The 21726-nt window shown below is 37.8% G+C and overlaps 1 protein-coding gene across 5 annotated transcripts in view; it reads left to right on the top strand.

Annotated features, from left to right (window-relative positions):
- GARRE1 (granule associated Rac and RHOG effector 1) overlaps nucleotides 1-21726 on the top strand; it is a 62459-nt gene that overhangs the window by 12951 nt on the left and 27782 nt on the right. For 2 of the 5 annotated variants that reach the window (XM_069793453.1, XM_069793457.1), the window contains exons 2-3: nucleotides 17400-18734; nucleotides 21312-21452. In XM_069793453.1, coding sequence (XP_069649554.1) covers nucleotides 18240-18734; nucleotides 21312-21452 — 636 coding nt within the window. In that variant the 5' untranslated portion in view covers nucleotides 17400-18239. Of the gene's footprint in view, nucleotides 1-12676; nucleotides 16778-17399; nucleotides 18735-21311; nucleotides 21453-21726 lie in introns of those variants that run through there. The other 3 variants (XM_069793456.1, XM_069793454.1, XM_069793458.1) reach the window with 3 other exon arrangements.

The following is a 21726-nucleotide window of genomic DNA, read 5'->3' on the forward strand; positions in this document are numbered from 1 at the left end:
GCTGTGGTTCTTGAGAGGTGTTGATGACAGCAGTGTCTGGCTTCTTGTGGGAAGGGGGGTTTCATAGCAGGCTGCAGGCTCCCCAAGCTAGCTCCATGTGGGCTGGATCAGATGTATTGTGGAAGTTCATGGTAGGTAGCAGAGAGTCAGAAGGCACATGTTGTCTATTTTGGCCACTAATTTTATCTTAAATATAATGTTTACTAGATCATGTTAATATTCTTGTAGATCATGTTAATGTACTTAATATTTAAAATTGAATTGTCCAATTAATTTTTAAAAATTAATTTAATAACTGTATTGTTAAATACCAAACAAAACAATCAGCCATTATGATGATCAGCATTCGTTTCTTTAAGCTTCAGTGCTGACGGCAGTAGTAACAGTATTGCTGTTAGCACTATGATGACTTCACCTAATGATGTTGGTGGGCTGTAAGCGGAAGGCTTTATTTTTCAGAAATCCTTCTCAGATTTCCTTTCAGAAACTTTAAAAAAATCCTTACATTTTCAGTGAGCTTAAATGTTTTTTCAGATGCTCATTGAGTAATTTGAATGTTTCATATAAACTATTCTATATAAAAAAGGGTTGTTTTGACTTAGCAGAATGTTTAGTGCATGCTTTATCCAGAATTAAGGCATGAATTATCGTGCATCTCCAGGCTGCATCAGTGATTGTATTCCAGGAGCCCTTTCCCAAGGAAATGAGGATTTTAAAATGGTGTCAAGTATGGATTTACTTTGGTAAATCCATAAAACCTACTTGGTTTTCATTCTTTATGACTAGTGAAGAATGTTAATAAATGCAATAAACCCACCTATACTGTGTTCCCACAAGCTTATGAAAGATGGGAGTGGAAACAGTTTGGAAAAAGTAAAGACCTTCTTAATACTGTCGTCAGTGAGGACTTTAGAACAAGTTCTCCTGTAACTTCCTTACTAAAAGCAGAGACTGTGGGAAAACATTTTTAAAATTATATTTACATCAACAAGCAATATTATATTAGTTCTTTAATTATGTATTTTATGGAGACCACAGTAATAAAAAGCTTAATGAATTTAATATTTTGAAATAGTTGGGTTGTTGGACAGTGGTGGTGTGATACTCTTTTTCCACTTGAATAACTGTATCCTTTTGAAAACATACTTGCAAATATTTTCCTGGTGCTATGATAAATTTTTGTGGCTGTCATTCATTGACATGAGAATCTCAGTGAGGTTGTTTAAGATGTTTCTAGTCCTCATTTTGGGGTGGGGTGGAGAAGCTTTTAAACATTGACCCTTAAGACTCAATGAAGTTACCATTCAAAATATGTTTTTATAGCATCCTTCTTTTGCTGAGGGAAAGGCAGTCCTGAGTTGCAATTATCATTTATGTTGACAAGGTAATTTTATTTATTTTTTTTAAAGTACAGAAAGAAAGTATTGTGAACTCCCCCAGTAGCCACCTAGGAATCAATCTCATGTCACGCTACTTCTGATTGCACTGCTCCTGTTATCTTGCTAACTTCTGCTTCATAGTATAAATTGATCTGATAAGTATGTTGATGAGAACTCTTGACTTCACAATTTCTGTATTTATTGTTTTCCAGTCCATTTCAAAATCCAGCTCTGCTACCTTAAAAAATTCTCACACTTGTTTTTTTTTCTAGCCTGATTTATGTTCACTCATCTGCTTTTATTCCTAGAGGCTGTCCTCCCACTTGCACTATTCAATTTCTGTGGAACTACCAATAAATTCAAACGATGCCCTGCTGAGAATAGGATGGAAGCTGAAGGAGTGGGAGAGAGAAAGTAGAACAAACTAATGGTATTTACTAGAACTGCCTGTGCAGACCAATGCAAAACAAACCGTATTTATTGTAAAACATGTTGATAAGATACATATAAATTTAACAAAACACATCATAATACTTCATGTCTTAGTACAAGGATTATTCCTTCTTTCCTAATTTTGCTTGTGTGGTCAAGTTGTCCCATAACTGATTATGTCTAAAATAGAATTCAGAAAGGAATTTTGTGAATTACTAGGGGCAATTTCTTTGCTATTAGCATCCTAGGCTGACTAATTTTCTATTTAATCAACAGAAAGTCATATCAATACAGTTGGCCTTGTTTTGAAAGGCTAGCTGCTAGCTTGGTATAAGCATTATAAATATTTTGTTATGTGGGTACATGGAATTAACTTTTTTTTTAAACTTTCACTATGTGTAAGTGAAGGTATTCATTAATGCACAGTGACCAAATCAGTTAATCTCTACAGGGTGAGCACACAGCCAGCTGAACAGTAACAGACGTTCCCTCCATGCTCCGTGGGGACGTGTTTTCTGTGACTGAAATAGCTTATTTTGGGGCAGGCAGAAGAGCGTTAGCATGTGGCTGATGAAAACGCAGATGTGTACTTGTAACTCTCTGCAGCTCTGAGAGGGCATGGCTGTGTCAGACTGCAACCTCCAGGCTTGGGATGCATCCTGGAAACTTCTTGTTTTTCAGCACTTTGGAGACAGAAAAATATTTTTTTGTTCTTCAGCGAGCTGTTCTGTATCAAAGTGCTTTTGTGGGAGAATTTGTGCATGGAGGAACATTTTGCCTTAGCAACTGTACAAATTGGATATAATTGATAAAAATATGAAGGAGGCTAATTAATTAAAAGTATACATTTTGACCACTGCCATTATGGCCTACATGGACATCTGATCCAGTAGGCTATTTTTATTTTAATTTTTTTTGTGTAAGAAATATTACAGAATTGATGGCAAACAAACTACACACTTTCTTGTTGCAAGAAACCAAGCAAGTTTAAGCAGAGTCCTTCTCATAAATAGGTGGTGTCAGATGAGAAGACTTCCTTTGTAATAAACCCCTGTAATTTGTAAGACTTCAGCTTAATGTCCGCAGATATTCTCCAAGTATCAATAATAGCTGGAAGTTAATGCTTTGCTTTGCAAACTGCCCTGAAGTGCAGATCTGTTCTCTTTTAAGGTCTTTATCGAAACCTAACAAATAAAGCTTTTTCATTGCAGTGGAGTACTGACAGTGGTATTGAAAACCTCTTTTTCAGAGAAGGCTTTTAAACCTATATTGCGTAAATACTGTATGTTTCTAATGCTCTAAAAAGTAATGTAAAATTGTCCTCAACAATAAACATATGGTTATAAATCCTGACGTACTCTGTATGCTATCCTGAGTATAGGAAGCAGAGTCTGCGACATGGAGGATATTTAATTTAAAAAATTGGGATAAGGGTCGTGAATTGTATGCTAGAAATAGAAAATAAGATTAGAGGTTATGTTTCAGGCATGGAGCTGTCTCTGGGGGGGGAGCAGAACAAGGTTACTTCAAGGTTTGGAGCCTGGTTGGGGGATGGGGAGAAGGGAGGAAATCCAACAGTGGCTAAAAATGGTGCCTGGGGGTTTTGTAGTAATATATAAAGTAGAAATTGCCAGGCATCGCCTTGATGCTTAGTGTTGTGTATTGTAGCCTTTTCCTTACCATTGCTTGCTGGTGCCAGATTAGTCATGGGCAGTGCTTGGTACCAGTGGGGTGGTTCTGGCTGTCAGCGTGCCCTCTGCACAAACAGTCCTGGTGGCAAAAAGGTTGCTTTTTCTAAATCTAATACTTAGGTTTGAAAGGGCTCTGGCCAGATCTGTAATAAATGCATCAGCTGGTATTGAAACATTGCTTAAATGTATTTGGCATCTTTGCAGTGTCTTATGGCTGGCAGAGCTTTACTGTGTCGCAATTTCTGCAGCAGAAAGCCCTTTGTCAACATAAGTTACTGGGAAGGAGTGTCAGCATGGCTTAAATTGCCTAAACAGCATTTAATGTAAGCCATGTCTTTCATGTTGATAATAATTTGTAAGTATAATTGACACATCAGAAGACACCACTTAAAATTATAAATGTTTCTTTCCAGTCTTCATTTGTGAACAAAATTCAGCTCTGTTAATGAATATTGGGAGATAACAGTGCACGTACTTTATTAGGCATGAAGTTAGGGTCTTCCACTGATGCATGTGTGTGATATCTTGGAGCTTCGGGGGAGAAGACACATGCGAGTTTTCCGAAACATCTAAAATAACAAAAGTTTAAGCTTAGGTCTTCGGGTTTGCTTATGGATGTTTGATTTATGCTGAATAGATCAATCACATCATGGTAATTTGTTTTATGGATTAAAACATTACATCTGTTTTGCTTTCAAGATGTATTATACCAGCATAAATATCCCATTGTATCCTCTGCTGGGCAAAATATTTCTTGCACAACTCAGTGCAGAAATTTTGGCACATAACCTGGTGACAGATCGTGCCTATGACTGAGGGCTTAGTTGTTTATATAAAACTATCAGTACTTCTACTTTCAGGACATGGTAAGGTGGTCTGACTGTACTTTATGTTGTAAACTAGGATTGATAATTATTTAACACTTGATAATTTTATTGGGAAATACTTGGAGAGCTCTTTGGGGAATAATTTATAACCTAAGAAAAATGCATTTTTTAAAAGGAAAAATCACATTACATCAGTCAAATCACATCAGTATTTATCTGAACATCAGTTTGACTGTTGTATGCCTTTCCATGCCATATACTTAATGTAGCAGCTTAAAGCCGGAAGCTAGAAAAGCTATGCGTGCTGCTGAGACGTGCCGGCAGAATTCCATGTATGCATTTGTTAGCAAGTAGCTCTTGTGTGAAGTTATTTATATTCCTTGGTAGCATCTACACTAGATATAAAAAATGAGATTTATTTTTCAAGCGTATAAATTTATTTGTATTGAAAGAAACTAAACTTCATTATTAAGAGTTAACTCTGTTTTTAAAGAAGCAGGAAAATAATAGTCTGTTAAAATATTAAAATATTTTTAGCTTTTCTTAATAAAAGGAAAATAACTTTAAGCAAGCTAGTCTTCCTAGGAAGAACATAAAAAAAATCCCAAACCCAAGTAACTAATTGCTTTTAAAACTGGAAATTTCTTATATCTGTGTCATGGTAAGGAGTGGATGGAGAAGATCTAGGATTACTCTAGCATTCCTCAGCCTTCAGTCTGCAGCTTTTTGATTTTAAGTTGACCTGTGGCCTATTTTGGCATTTATATTGTGCGGATAAAAGGCAACAAATTATTCTGCGGACTGAAATAGAAAGCAGGATTACTGAAGCAGCTAATAGAAGGCACTAGATGCTGCAGTCTCAAAGATGCAAGCTGTTGCCATTGTGGTGAAGGTGGGGTGATACTTGCTGGAACACAGGGGCTTGTTGAAAAAGGGCAAGAGGAGAATCCTTTTGTCTCTGGCGCTTAACTTCTGTTTGAACCAGTTGCTAATGGCATTTGCAGAAGATTGAGCAACTCGGGGCAGGATTTTTTTTAGTTGTCTGCTGTGTAAAGCAGGCAGAACAACTAGATAAGTGCTAAGCTTTGGGTGTTCTTAAGGTGGAAAGGTTATAGTTGGCAAAATTTGGCTATATTTTTCCCTTTTGATTTGTATTAGAGATTATAAACTGGAAGTATGCTACATTTGATCTTACAACCAATCATGTTTTGACCCCAACTATGCAGGATGAGTTAGTGCTATTCTAAAAATCTCATCTATATTTAATTAAGACTTATAAATTCTGGTCTTAATGAGGAGGGGAATGCTATGCCCATGACACAGAAGCAGCTTTTTTGATTAGAAAAAAAATGAGGGAAGGTTATGAAGTATGCATGCTACCATTTCTACTTTTTTAGTCTTTATGATCTCAAATTACTTGTCACCTCTGTTCCTTCATCAGCGACAGGAATTAGTTGCACATAATCTAATATATTAGAACCCGTAGATTTGTTAGAAATAAAGCATTTTGACAGTTCCAGAAGTCTCCTGTTACAAAGATCTAGTTCAAGAATGATTTTTAGAATTAAGGTTAAAAACTATTCAACTACTACTATTTATGTAATAGCTAGTTACAGTAGTATTATATGATGCTTTTGGACTATTATGTACACACTAGTGTTTGGTTTTGTTATAGGAGGGAGACTGTTACTCACACTGGATTGCTCTGGTTTATTCATATCCTGTGACAGTGAATCAGATATTGCTGTCTATATACAGACTGAATTGCCAGCCAACTTTGGGCCCAAATATGGTAAACATAATTATGCTCATTTGCTGTAAAAATACATTCTCCTTAGTTTAACATTTTCATGATTACAGTTTTCTGATAATTCCATAATTTACAACATGAGAGGGATATGAAAAGCCTAATCATCATGTCCCTTGCTTCAGTATAGAATATAGTTTGTTTTGCTGGGCAAAACTCCAGCTGTTCAGTGATGAATCTGCTGCTACTCAAATACAGTAAGCCCATAAAGCATTTGGAAAGTCTGTTCTCAGGACGCAGGAGTTGTGGTACGGAGACATGAATCTCTGTATTAGCTAGACGACAAAAAAGCTCGTGGCTGCAACTGTCATGAGACAGTAAGTGTACATGCTGATGTCAGTTTTTCTGATATGTACTCCTGTTTCCTATTTTTGGAAATGAAATTTTCATCATTTCAGAATACTTAATACTTTTTTAAGTAGGAGACTTTTAATGAATGAGTTGGGGGAGAAGGTAGACATTAAGATAGATAAAACTTCTACCATGTACTGAAGAGAATGAATATTAGTAAATATTGGGTTAGGTTTTAATTTTGGTCACAAAGAAATAGTATGGTAATATTAAATATAAAGTAGTGAATATAGTAGCAACTTTATATGAGTGGGTTAGGATTAGTATATTTAATGCAACTAAGAAAACACATTTACAGGGCTTTTTCTTTCTCTTTTTTGATGAAGTCTAGTATCAAGAGAATGTTGTAGACATGTTCTGTGGCAAGTGCTGAGAATTCAGAAGCAGCACAGTAATTTGGGAAAGGAAAGCTTGCTGGTGTTGAGTTACTCCAAATGTTTTGAAAGCTTTCATCATCCTTGCTGCAAACAAGAAAAAAAAAAAATCACACAAAGGCTTTACAGGATTTTCTGTACATAGTCTGTCTTAAGTTTCTAGTACTCAAAACTTCCTTCTTCGTAGAAGAGCTTTAAATATGTAGATGATCTCTAATTTTCATTGCCTTGAAATACTACTTTTGTCTAACACTACTAAAATAATTAAAATGTGTATTGAAGTTCCTCTGAGTTTGGGTTTTCTTTTTAAAGTTGCATAGCATCACAATCTCAGATAAAAAAGTCTAGAAATTTGGTTTAGGGGTATTTATTTCAGTGGAAAAATTCAAATGTGTATATGCTAATAAGTGTGAGTACTGTGGCATTTATAAAATGTAGTATCTATGTTTGCAAGAGCAGCAAGATGGCTGGAAGCCTTGTCTAAAAGTTAACAGCTGATTTATCGATGAGGAAATGCTTCTGTTTCCAGTGCAGTTGTAAACAGTATTTCATTGTGATATACTGCTTTTGCTGATCACAAAGTTGGAGTGAATAAGAAGGTAAAAGTGGCCACACTGATTTAGACTTCAAAATTGATCCAATTCAACCTTCTTTATCTCATGGAAGTTATAAATGGATACCTAAGGAAAGGCAAGAACAGGGTGAATTTGTGGGCTACGGTCATTTAAAACTCTTGTCTTCAATTATTTGCTGCATATAGGATTTCCTGAGCCTGTGGTCAGTCTGTTTAGTAAGTCAAATGAACCTCTCTGGAATAAGGAGTGATAAGGAGACCAGAACTGCACGTTAAATTTGAAGTGTGGGTAAACCATGGATTTATGCAGTGGCATAATTATGTTTCTGGCTTTCCCAATTTCCCTTCCAAATTCCTTTGCTAATAATTTGTAATGTAAGATTTAATATTCTGACTCTACCGTTCAGTATCAGGCTGACCCTTTAGCAAAAACATTTGTAACACCGAGATCATCTTCCTAAGTGATACAGATCAGGCCAGACCTCATAATTTTGTATGTGAGGCTAGGATTGTTTTTCCCATGTATAAGTTGGTGAATTTATCCATAATGAATCTAGTCTCTTATTTTAAGCCCTCAGTCCTGTGAAGTTATGCCATTCTTTTTGTGTGTGTGTATATATATATATACACACATATATAGGAGTGCATTAGTATGTCATGCCTAATTGCTGTAGTATTTGACTTGGCCTTTTACTCCCACTTGTCTTTCCAAGTGATTTGTTTGAGGCAATGAAAACTTCTGAGGAAGAACCTCACTTTTGAAAGAAGACCTATTGAAGGTAGCGTTTATAGAATGTCGTTCAATTATTTCTCTAAGTACTTTGCCAAAGGGTGGGAATTATTCCCATTTTTCTAGGTGCAGAAGCACCTAGTATGCAGTATTGGGTCCATGGACAAGTCATTTTAAGCCAGTGGGAATAAAGCTCTACATAGAGCACTCTGCTTGATTTCTGGATCTACACTGACTCAGCAGTAACTAAGCTCTTCAAGGTGATTTCATAAATCTCTTCAACAAATGTTAGTAGGAACTTTTAGTGTGAATTTTACAATGTGTATTGAAAACCCTTCATCCCAGTGAATGATACTGAAAAATACATATGGCATTTTCTTACACTGGAAAGCTGCAATTTGTGATTTAACAAGGTACTTCATGTGAGAGATACCACTAACTTTACTGGAACTAAGCATATGCGTAAGTCCATATCTGAAGTGAGCCCAAAGATTAAACTGCTTCCACGTTTAAGATGTCTGCTATGAGTTTATAGGGTTGTAGGTTTTTTTTGTTGCTGTGGGGTTTTTTTGGTTTTTTTTTTTTTCTGTTCTTTGTTGCATTGTGTTCCCCCCCATGTGAAAGCTGGTCTTTTGCAGAAACATGGGAAATCATGATTTTTGTGGTTATCGTTACAGAACTGAGAAACAGTTATATTTTGTTTTCTTAATGCTTGTTTTCTCTGTTAAGTTTTAACAAGGAAATACTATCCTAGACTCTTCATGCTTACTGTATTTAGAAGTGAAACTGTAATCAGGAGTGACAGGGTGAAGAATAATAGTCTAACCTGGTGGCTTCTGCTGTAGCTTAGAAAGACTTTAAGTGCATATGTGATGTGGTGGGTGGGTGTGCAAGGAAAGACTTGGGAGGGGATGGGAAGGGGGGAATTATCTCAGATGACCGTAACTGGACCATGATGCACAAGGCTGACCAAGTAATATTCCTGTTCCACATATGCTTTAATTGAATGTTTCTCTAGTTCAGCCTTTTCTTCCTGTCTTCCCTTCCTTTCAGCAGGAAGGGAAATCTGTGGCTGAAAAACACTATTTATAGGAATAAATGTTGACAATTTCTAGACAAGTCTTGAGAATAAGTTAGCTCTCCATCCCTTCCTTGAAACCATGGCCTTCAGTTCTTCACTCTGTTTTGAAGAGAAGTGTATTTTTTTCTGATGGCTGGCTGCAAGCGGGTGGCTTTCAGTGTGAACAGGCGTCTCTTCCCAAGCAGTACCACAGGTAGCAGCCAGCATCAAAGAACTCTGTAGGTGATTTATTCCAGGAGGTAGAGCTGTGCCTTTTCTACAGAAAGTTTGTGCTGTTTGTGCCTGCTCTCACGGTGGTCCCATGAGCCTTTTCTTCATCTTAGCATGTTTTATAGCTCTGATGAGAAAGCAAGAGAGTGTGCTGGTGGTGGCTGATGTTAAGTGCACTCTTTTGGGAGATGAGAGATGGAGTCTTGAGTCTCTTCCGCCTGCCAGTCACACTGCATGAGAATTTCTCATGCTGTGTGCAAATGCTTTGTTAGGCTATTGTATCAAAAGAGTGGACATTATTTTCTTTTCCTTCTGTTCTGCACCCACAGTTCTCTTTGAAATGGGAACTGGTCCTGCTTTCAAAATAGGTAACATAAGCACCTATTGCTGAGGGAGGATTGAAACTGTGATCCTGATCTGACACAGGCATCTATTTTTGACATGCAGGGAAGCACCCTAGTCTGAAAGGTCTGGTTTAACACATTCCTTTCACCAGCTTTTCCTTTTGCTGTCATATCTTATTGCTGAGACTTGAGTTAGTGCTATTCGGTGTGTTACATGTTTTGCTTCAAACAAAATGAAAGGAGTCTTGTGACGCACTGTAGGCTCTGCCTTGGAAAAATCAGCTCAGTATACTGACAACTCTGAATCTGATTCAGAGATACCTACCTTCCATGTGTATTTTATAGGGAGTGTAGATACACAATTCACGGCTATGGATTCTTTTCTGAAGGGTTAAGGGTTGGAAGTGAGGTGGTGTAGTGCTGAGTAGCCAAGACCCTCAGTCCTTACCTAGCTCCAGAAATTTGGTGTTCTTCAGCCTTTTCCAGTTCTCTGTTTCTGAGTGGTTTTCAAGACGGAGTCTTTGGTAGTTTATTTTTTGGGGCAGGGCATGGGGGTGTTTTTGTCTTTGCTTGTCATTTAGGGCATCTAGCATAGATATGCCTCTAGAGGATTTTTCAGTGTAAGTGCAAAAGACACAAATAGGCACAAGTAAGTTAATAGCTTTGTTTTAAGGAGGGTCATTTTGAAGGGAAAAAAGCTCTAGACAAAGACCTGATAAATTAGTTCAGAGACTGTCTATAAATATTAGTTAAATGTTTCATCAGTGAAATTGGTCTTTGAGTTAATAAAACCAAGTTACTGGAGTCTTCCACTTAGGTTTAACAAATCTCCATGCTTCTGTTTGTAATGGCTTTACTAGTAAATGAGATTGGTTTCTGTATTAGTAAGTTGGTCTGTTTAGATATGTATACATTTAAACAGAATGCTCAAATTGCTGATTCCAGTTAAACTACGCTAACTATGTAGTCCCTTTAGAGTATGTCCTGTGAGCTGTGCTCCCCAACTGGTGGGAGGGAAGACACTGATTTGGTTTTAACACCCATCCAACTCTGGAGTAGCTAGGAGAGCAGGCCAGAGCATCTGGCAAGTCGGTATTAGGAAGGGGAGACCCTGGAAGGAGGATGTTTCCAGCAGGAGCTTTGTGGGTTCACTAAGGATTGGCTTGCCTACTTTTTTTGTTTTGTTTTGTTTTTTTTCCTCCAACTGTTCTGGGCAAGCAGCCAAAAAGGAATCCCAATAAGCAATTCATGAGCTAACAAGAACTAAAATGATATTGGTATAATAGGCTGTTTCTCTCTCTCTTCCCCTTTCTCCCCCTGTCCTGCTTTAATAGGAGATTTCTACAACTTGGATGACGGCACCACCACCCCACCCCCTGAAACCGTACAGGAGGTGCCCGGGTCTCGTGGCTGCAGCCCACCCCATTAGAAAGGCTATCAGCCTTGAAAAGTGAGGTTGGTTTTCCTTTCTGGCTTTGTAGCCTAAGTATGGGCACCTGACCAAAAGCAATTGGGGTTTGGTGATATGTATTGCCTGCCAATAGGCTGAGCTACTGGGATGTGCATCCTCTGCCTGCTGGCGCTCGTGGGCTGCTGGGGTTTTTGTCGTGTGCCTGCATCCTGACAGCTGTGTGGAGTGAGTCCTGAGAAACTGTAAGCCTCATTTGCCCTGATGGTGAAGATAATGATATTTGTCAACCCCTATAAAAGTATTTGCATGCTTTAAGTATTTGTGATGTGTTGGTATGAAATTACAGGTGCAAAATAACTTAGTTGATGTCAGAGATTAATGCATATTTTCTGCCAGTCAGCATTACTTGGAGATGGCTGTTCTTGTCGACTGAAAAGTTTAATTTTGAAAACATAATTTCAGTTCTTGCATTATTTGGGAAAGTTTTATGTCCAAAACAGTATTTAAAAATGAAAGCAAATTTAAAAAGCACCCACACTTACTTCTATGCTTTTTCTTTTTATGGTTGGATCGAACATATTCTATCATTGTCAAGAAACTCCTGTATATTCTCAAGTGGTTGTCCTTATGGCAATTTTAACGTTAATAGGTGTGGCATATTAATTGAGAGTGTTGGAGATGTTCTAGTTGAAGCAAGAATTTAATTTCTCAGGTTATGAGATTTGTTACTGAAATTCTAATATTCTTTGTTTCATCTCTGGTATGTGGATTCCAGTTTTGAACAGATGTGGTTTGTACATGCTAAACATACTCTATAGCTGTAGATGTAATCCATCTTTAGTTTAGGATGGTGTAAAATGAATCAACTGCCAGTTAAAATCTGTAAAATACTGTATTGATGTCTGTCTTACCCCCCCCCCCCCCCCCAAGTAGTTGGGATTACTTGACTGTTTTTCTTAACCTGTTTCTTTACGAGGATCCTGTAAAGTTTATTCAGAGGGAATAGTTTAATAGTTTCTACCATCTATTTTAGTTAACTCGTATTCTTACCTACAATTAGCAGCCTATCTAAAAGGAGAAGCAAGAAATAACCTCTTATAGCGCACACAGCCTGTGGCTCTTCCCTCCAGATGAAGATTTGGTATTGTTCATTTGTGCCTTGAGCGCACTGGTGCAGTCTACTTTACAAGGCCCCTACCTGGGACTAACTTTCCATTTCTCCTGTTTAACTACTGTGTCTTTACTTTCACGTAGACTACTGGTTTGAAACCTTCTTACAGTTGGGCATCTCAGTGCTGCCTTTTCCAGAATCCCCTGCTGTCTCTTCTGTCCTTGCTGTTGTCTCCTTGCCTTCGCCCTTGCCAGCGTGGTGCTCAAGGTGAGCAAAGCAGCAGAGGCTGTCTTGTGTTACACTGCACGCTCAGCTTTGGGTCTGAGCCGGGTAGCCCTTCCTAGCTGGTGGTCCTTGCTTTAGGCCACTGCGGTTTTGTGGCCAGGACACTTGTAGTTGCGTTGTGAGGTGCTGATACACGAATTGATGTTGCTTGGACCCCGGCGGTTACCTTTTTTAGTTCTGAGCCAGCTAGTGGTGGGGACAGTGGAGCACTGGTCTTCAGGGAATAGCGGATGGGCTTCTCCTACTGTTCTGCTCCCAGTTTGCTATTCCAATGTTGAAGGCCATTTGGGATATTTTTATTTTCTTAAGGTATCCACGTTTGGACTTTGGGCAGCCTAGCCAGGCAGGTGATGGATCTGATGTACACAGTAGTGACGGCAGAACTTGAAGGTGGAATGCTGCCTTTCATAGAGGAGTAACTTTTGTATTCGCATAAGATTTGTGTAATTAATGTGAGAGGGAATTGGTGTGTTCTCAACCAGAGGCCCTTGGCTCTAGCAGCTTGCTGACCTTTTGGCCTTGCAGTAGGCTTTGTTTGTTCAGGCTTTTCCCTGTTAAGCAATCTGGCTGTTCTGGGTTGTTTCTTTTGGAGTTACTTTTTTGGGCGACATTAATTGAATTTAGTTGCTTTCATGTTTGATTGCTTTACATGAATGGTGTTTGCCACGTTAAGTTCATCCTGAGATTTGGAATCTGTATCTCATAAAATTAAAACCAATGTATGATATCTGGAAGTGTTACTTCCAAAAAATTTAGCTCAGGTATTTTTGATCATCTTACTCATGTTATTGCACGTTCACTGAAAGGACAACAGAATTCATAAAGAACACCTTGGCAAGCAGTTTTTAAAATTGAGATCAGAACCCTTTTTAAAGAATGATGAATCATTTTTTTGATCAAAAAATTTCTAACTAGTATGGCCTGCAAAAAACATTCATGTAGATGGTAAATGAAGTTGGCTGAAAGGAAGTCGACTGTGGGTAATTGTGTAACTAAACTAACTAGTGATAGACTTGTACATTTTACTCGCTACTTCCTCTGCTCAATTTCCTGTGTTGATTAAGGGAAAAGATTGCCTCCTCTTCTAGCAAGGTAATCCCAAACAGGATGTATGGAGGATTAGACCCCTTGGTGCTGGTCCAAAACAGAAACTGGGAGGTGCCAAATTCCGTTTTTCTGAAAGTCTTCCGGGTTAATTTGTGTGTCTTGCAATCAGTGAAGTTGGAGAAAATACTTCTGATTTCCTGGGAAGTATCTAAGCAAAAAATTTTGGATGTTACATTTAAAAAAAGAATAGTGAACTCGATTTGCATATGCACTCATTTTCATGCAATTTCTGTTTCCTCTATGCAAATGTGGCCATTTTTAGAGCAACTCATGCAGATGTCTGCTTGATTCTCTATGGAAGTTCAAACTAGTAGCAGTTCCTTAACCATAGCATTAACTTCTTAAAGTGAGAACATAAACAATGTGGTGAGCTTTTTTGGTAGCATTTTACAGCTTTCAACAGCATAATGTTCAGTATGGAGCTTGCTTTTATACTGTAAATTAGTTCTATTGATAATGTTTAATAGTATATGAACAACACTATTTTGGTCTTGATTACATAGAGGGAGGAACAAAATTTCTTTATTTGTGGCATGCTAACTTTTTTGCTAAGTTTCTACACTTGATTTCTGTGAATGCTTCTGTTTTCTGCAAAATGGAATACAAACCTAAGGCTTATATTTTGGACTGATAACATGCTGTTCTTGTATCACTAGAATGAAACACTTGGATTTTTTTTTCTTTTTCCTAATATGGCAAGAGTTAGGTTGGCATGAAGTTCATACAGTTACAATATGGAGCCCCCACTTTTAGTCCATGCACCAAGAGCAGCGGAGGAACCGTAGCATTGGGGAAGGGAGGGGAGAGCATGGGAACATTCTCTGCTTCACTTTTTCAGGAAAAGATGCAAAAGGAAGAATGTTTATTGTGTACATAGCATGTTGGAGATATTGTTATAGAAAGTGTAAGACATGTAGCATTACCCACATGCCTAGTGTTGAAAATTGTAGTTTTCCTCTCTCTAAATAAATCTCTCTATAGATGCTGAAGATACAAGCTGTCCTCTTTAAGCTTTTGTGTTGATTTTATTACAAGGGAATATTGAAGTTGAATTTAGTAAGTACCTGCAGGTTTCACTATGAAGTTGTCTAGAAGTAAAACACAATGATTTATCATGTTTGTTTATAGCTGTAGAAAATAGGAAAACACCTTTTTTTTTTTTCTATTCATTACATTTATGTTATTTAGGATGTAGCAGCTTTATGTATTGGCTAAATATCAGACCATTTCAAATTATCAGTGTCTTAGTTTGATCCTGAAAGGCTCAGTGTGTCATCAGAACCACCAAATTGTAATGCATTTCTAATATGCTTGTCTAATTCAGTGCTGTATAGCTTGAAACCCCCTTCTTTTTAGCTTTTTCTACTTTTGGCACTAATTAACATTTAGATATTTCATGATCATTTCTTAAGTTCCTCTGCAATGTGAAATTCATGTCTACTTAGGGAAAATCATCACCAATTTACTTATACAATGCATATAAATTAACCAACTCTTTTGTTCCATCTACATTTTTATGCAATCAAGAAAACCAATTTAATCATGCTTTCCACTGTAAGGCACCATAGCTTGTAAAGCAAGGAGAAAAATATTTTCAGCTATGCATATGATATCAAGACCTTCTAGAAAATTCGGTTTTTAATGGGTTTATTGCATTTTGACTCATTCAGTGTGAATATTGAGAGAAGTATAAAGTAGTTAGCAAAGAAAGTAATCAGCTTAGAGTACTTTAATAAGGGATGCTGACATGCATATGGGAATTTTTGCTGTGTTTTATCTGTTTATCATGTTTTAAAAAGTGGGAATACAAGAGAATATTTGCTCTAGATCTCAGAAGCAGAACCATCTGCAGCAACAACTTCCTGAAAAACTTGTGTGTCTGTTGTTTTAGTGGGTGTGAGACTATCTGGCTCTATATGGTGTTTTGTCCTGCTATGTCTTGCCTGCTTCTTTATCTGGGATTTTTGTACCATGCATGTGTGTCAAAACACATTATGTGGATGAATTGGTACCTTGTTTCTTCAAGGAACAGGTGGAAATAAGAAATTTTGACTGAAGATAAAATCTTGATTCCCCAACCATTTTGACAATATTAGTACATGTTTCATATCTCAAATATAATAGCAAAAGGAACATTTTGTTGTTGAATTAAAGGGCTCCTTCCTGTTATATCTGCATTATTCTTTTAAGTGCTCAGGGAAGAAACGCTGTAATGAATTACTGTTTGATATTAGCCTTGTACGTCACAATTGCTGCAGTAAGGAAAAGAATGTCCTTATTTGATCAAATCAAGTTATGTGTATGTGTAGGGGAGGGAGAGAGTGGCCTAATGTGTAACTAATAGCTAGGACTAGATAAATTGACAGAACAAATTGTATTTCTCTGCATTATACTTTACTTCTGATAATGTCCTGACATTGTTAATCAGTGTCTTTTGTGGTCTCAAGAAATAGAACGTTACTCTCTCAAAGCAAGGAACACTGTGGAAAGTTACCTGTTCAGGACACTAGTATGGGCTTTCCCACCCTAACCTGGCTGGCGGGATAAGAGGTAATTAGGTCAAGGCAGTTCTGACTCCGGCACAGAAGAAAGGAAGATGATTGAGGTGGGATTAATTAACAAGCTATAAATTCATAGCGCATAAAAATAATTTAAAATCTCATCACACACATGTGTGTATATATGTATATGTGTGTGTTTATATAAAATGTGTATATAAAGATATGTAAATGAGCTTCTAGGATAACTGTGGCCATTGTATGGATATATGACTCCAACCTGTAAACATGATCATGATATGCCATGCCCTGTCCAGTTCAGAGCTGTGTCTGGCTAAGGGTAAGGGCTTAAACATCTTTATGCCCTTTTCTAGGAGCTCCAGTTCCTCCAGCCTGGCCTTGAAGGTCTCCTGCTGCAAACTGACCCTTTCTCGCTACTCAGGCTCTGTTCACCTTCCTACAAATGCCTTCAAGAAAGCACTCTTGGCTCTCCAGCTGCACTAGGGTTTGCTAGCAGGAGCAGGGCAGTACTAGAAGCTGTTTTTCCTCCCCACTTTCATATCTGGTGAGAGTGTTATTTAGGCCAGTCTGTTAGGCAATTCTGCCTCATGTAATACCTTGCATATGATAGATGCTGTCCATCATCCTAAAATGGGACGTGTATATTGTATTTTTCAGCTAATCTCAGTTAGGATATGGACAGATTGTCTGCTGTTGCACTGAAAAAAAATTAAGGACCTGTATCTGTTGATTTAGTAAATTATTAAAATGAATGGGAGTCTCAGATTTCTGCAATAAATTATGGTGCATGAAAAAAGGTTTCATTGACTTAATTCTTAAATTATTTAAAAAGGGTGAGGTTAGAAAATGTGATTAACTCCCCCTGAGCTCTGCATTAATAGCCTTCCACTGCATAAGGGTTGCACAGGGGATTAACTATAGTCTTAAGTTTGACAGTCTAGGATGGGAGAATTAATAAAATATTCAGCAGTGTTGAGTTTAGGAAAAGGATGACACCAACTTGTAACTGCCTTTTAAGCTGTTAGTGCAACTCTCCCTTCCTTTTGGTCTTGCATGTTGTTGACAATGTGCACCTAGAGAAGTATACCAGGATGCTGCAGGAGTTAAAATCTTAAACCTTCTCATTGTTCCATAAAATTTTAAACTTTTTTTTTTTCCCTTCACAGGAAATGACCTAGAGGCCTTACAAATACATTTGTGCATTTTTGTTCCGAGTCTACAATTGAGGGCAAACGCAATCTGGAAGCACCACTGCTTAATGTTACAACGGAAACAACTACCTCAACAAACAAGGAAAGGGGAAGAAGGCTTGCAATAATAAACACTCTAATTTTTAATAGCTTATACTTGCAAAGTCTTCTGTAAACAGAGTCCAGATTTTTTTTTTCCCTCCAGTATTAAGAAGAGACGCTACAAATAAACTAATTTGGCAGACTGGATCTGTCAAGACATTTAAGATATTTGGTCTGCTGACATAAGGATTCGCTTTTTCAAGGAAGCAGCCTCTGCACTGCTTTTATAATCGCTGTTGATCAGTGGTTTGCTCCACTTTTCCTGATATTACTAATGGGAAAATTGTATTAAGGTATTGCTTCTAAAACTATTATTTGCATTGACAAAAATAACTTTTGTGGACTTAACAGCAAGTGACAATAAAATGCTCGTGAAGGAATCATAGGTGATAACTTCTCTGCTCCAGCATTGCTTTTCTGTGTGCAGAGTGGAATACCAAGCGAGACAGAGCATTATTAAGATACTTGGGCTTGTTTTTTGAGTACAGCTTATAACTGCAGCAGGGCTGCACTGAACACTTAAAATACGAAGTCAGCAAATCTGCTGCCTTTCTCACTGCTGATACAGATTATACAGACGCTTGCCTTTTTGAAATGCCTTTTGTGAAACCTATGTACACAGTCCTCCACTGTTACTGTACATAACTATATATTTGAGGAAGGAATTTGACAAGTGATTGTTAATTCAAGAAATCTTTGGACAAGCACTCACTTATGTATTGCTGTAGTGCACAAGAAAGCAAAATGGACTATAAGCGGCGCTTTTTGCTTGGCGGGTCCAAGCAAAAAGTGCAGCAACACCAGCAGTATCAAATGCCTGAGCTAGGCAGGACCCTGAGCGCACCGCTGGCATCTACAACCCCAGCATCCCCTTTGGTCTCCTCAGCTGCTGCGGGCAGCTGCAACCACCCTGTGTCCCATACTACTCCGATCGCAGACATCCAGCAGGGAATCTCCAAGTATCTGGATGCACTCAACGTGTTTTGCCGTACAAGCACTTTCCTTACAGACCTTTTCAGCAGTGTATTTAGGAACTCACACTATTCTAAGGCAGCTATGCAACTGAAAGACGTGCAGGAACATGTCATGGAAGCAGCGAGTCGACTCACAGCAGCAATAAAACCAGAAATAGCAAAAATGCTGATGGAACTGAGTGCAGGAGCTGCAAACTTTAAAGATCAAAAAGAGTTCAGCCTACAAGACATTGAGGTAAGTTACTTTGGGGGATACTGTTTTGCATGTGGATTTGTATCATTCCTTCTTAATTGGACTTCTCTTCAAAATGACTTCTACATCGCAAGTTCTCTCTGCCTTGCTTTCTGTTTGTGGGGGACGCTGGTAAAAAGATAAACTCTTCTATTCTGTTGTTTTTCTTCTTGAAAGTATTAAGTCATTTGCAGTGCCTGACTTCCAACTGTGTTGAATTAGGTATTTAGTGGGTATTTATGTGTAAGAACTTCATGATAAGAAGATATCGGGAAATAAGAAAGATGAGTTATAATTAAATTGTACTACCTATGTAATTCTAAATGGTAATCTTCTATATGATTTAAACTTATAACCAGCAATCCAACAACCTGTTTCTTAGGGGAAACCATGCTTAGTTTAATAATAATGATGATGATGATGAAGAAAAACAAAAAAGCCCCAACACCCTGTCCCTCCAAACCAACTAAATTAAAGTTTTGAACGGTTTTTCCGTAGTATTATCCATTCTGAGGGGAAACCTGAACACTTGGGAGTGGCATATTGTCATCAGTGTTTGTGTAAAACTGCATAAGTTGACTGATGATCGAAATTTGTGTAAAATAATGTTTTATCACTCTTCAGAACATTTTTGTCATTGTGAGCTGTTGTGCTTGAAGGATAATACCATGCTAGCCCGAGAGATTTGTGCTGTAAAACTTTGTCATGACTTTGCTGTAATTTCCATATGCTGGCAGCAAGTGTCCAACAGATGCCCAATTCTGCCCAACAGTCAGAATTCAGAGGTTCTGAAGTTGAGAGGATCTCCCACTCTCATCATGTCTGGCTGGATATTTCTAGGTATTTCTCCTGTAGTGAATATCTTAATTATGTACCAGGCAGTGTTAAGTGATAGTCACATACAAATCCCTGGTGTTTTAAGTAGTTCTTCGTGTTTTGACATATTTCTTTACAGCAGTCTTTGCAAAGTTTTTCCTACAGAATTCCATCCCGAGTGGAAAACTTACTTTTGAGTTCTCTTATTTTTGATTTAGATTTCGGTAACTTTGTAAGGATTAATGTTATACACACGTGCTTATCAAGCATTATGTGCTTTCTGTAAATGCACAACTTACGGATGAAGTAGTTAAGTAGAATGCTATTTGTAGTACGTAATTGTAGTGAGAAATATGACTGACAGTTTTCGGTGTTGTATACTTAGTATAGAATGAAGTAAGATTAGCTATGTATTACAAATGTCTTCTGTAGACTGATATTTTTGGAAGCAATCTAATAACATCACTATGTTTAGCTAAGGCTGTAGGAAGAAATAGATTTTTTTTAAATTTTATTTTTAATTTAGGTATCAATGTGAGTTTATGTAATTAAAGACCTTGATAATACCTGTGCTGAAAGGCTTCTTTTAATTAAAAAAAGCAAAAACATATGAAGGACTGCCTGTCTTCCAGGTTTTTTTTCATGGACTTTGAAACTGTCTTGCCAAATGTTGGCAACTGTCTGTATACTGCTTTTATAACCTAGTCAAGCAATTCTAGGTGCTAATTCATACCCTGTGCCACACGCTGTGTGGGGAGAGTGCTTCTTCAGCACTGAGTGGAGTTCATGAGCAAAAGCAAAGCATTGTTTGCATAAGTTGGCTGCACATCCTGCCAGCTTAAAGCAAAGGTAGAGAAACTTGCTTTGGTCCCTGCTTTACCTGTATAGAGCTAACCCTTCTTTCTGAGCTCCACATGCATCTACATTTCTATCTTCACGAGGCAGCTTTATGGTAGGAACAAATGTGAAGAGAATGCAGGCAAAACAGCTGGATTGCTTGGTTTTCTATTTAGGTATATCTTGTGGAAACTGACCCCTCATCATCATACTTTTCTTATACCTTTTCTTAAATAAAACTGCATCTTGCACATAGCTTTAAAAAATGTCAGTATGCGAGATTTATGGGAACTTTTGTGTAATAAGTATTGCATTCTGCTTTTGCTTAAGAACCAGAAAAATTTAAGGATTTGACGCTGACTCACAGGTTGATTTTTAAGTCAGCCAGGGAATATGGTTTAGGTGACTTAAGTATATGGGCAAGCTAGTTGGATGATTGTGCCCATGAAGCAGTTATCTGTTGCTCACTGTCAAAATGTACCTTGGCAGAGGTCAGTATAGAGAATACATTTAAGTTTGTAGGTGACTTGAAAATATGTGATACAAGTGTGCTGGAAGATGTGCTGAATTAAAAATAATCTTGAATTGAACAAACGATTTTTCCAGTTGGGATGGAATTCAGAGGGGAAAACTGAATGTTACAATATTTAAATAGAAATTGTCAGCCTCACAAGTGGAGCCCACCGGGCAGCAGTTTTGAAGAACAGTTCTAGGGCTTACAGTAGTCGTATGTGGAGTAGGAGTCAGTGTTGTGCAGGTCTGAATAATAAATCAATGTTGTTGCTATTGTGCAAAGAGGCTGTTGCCATGTATTTAACACGACTATAACCTACAAGAACCATGAAATAAGCATTCAACATTCTTCACTTTGGTTATTATGGCCTTAAACACAATAGTACACCCATGCATCACTGCTGTTGCACTTAGAGAAATAGTGAGCAACTGGAGAGACACCAGAGGAAAGTAGCAAGAGTAATCAGACACCCAGGAAATAGGACTTCAGAGGACAAATTGAAAAGACTGGTTCTACAGAAGAGAAGACAAAGAAGGAAAATGAAAATTGTTCAGGTATGTAAGAAGCTGCCAGACAACGTGGCCATGTTCTGTTCTTCATGTCCACGTAAGGTGGAGCAAGAAGTAATGAACTTAAGTTTCAGGAGGAAGGATTCATATTAGACGTTGTGGAAATATTTTGTAATGTTAGTGAAGCACTGACGTGGATTGCTCCAAAGGGTAGGGAGCCTCCATCATGAGGAACTTACAGAACAGGTGTAACCTGCGTCTAGCAAAACTGACCCAGGTGAAACTGCTCCTTGCTTGGGACAGTAGGATGACCTTTTGA

This window comes from Haliaeetus albicilla, chromosome 10, assembly GCF_947461875.1.
Source record: "Haliaeetus albicilla chromosome 10, bHalAlb1.1, whole genome shotgun sequence".
NCBI classification, from domain to species: Eukaryota; Metazoa; Chordata; class Aves; order Accipitriformes; family Accipitridae; genus Haliaeetus; species Haliaeetus albicilla.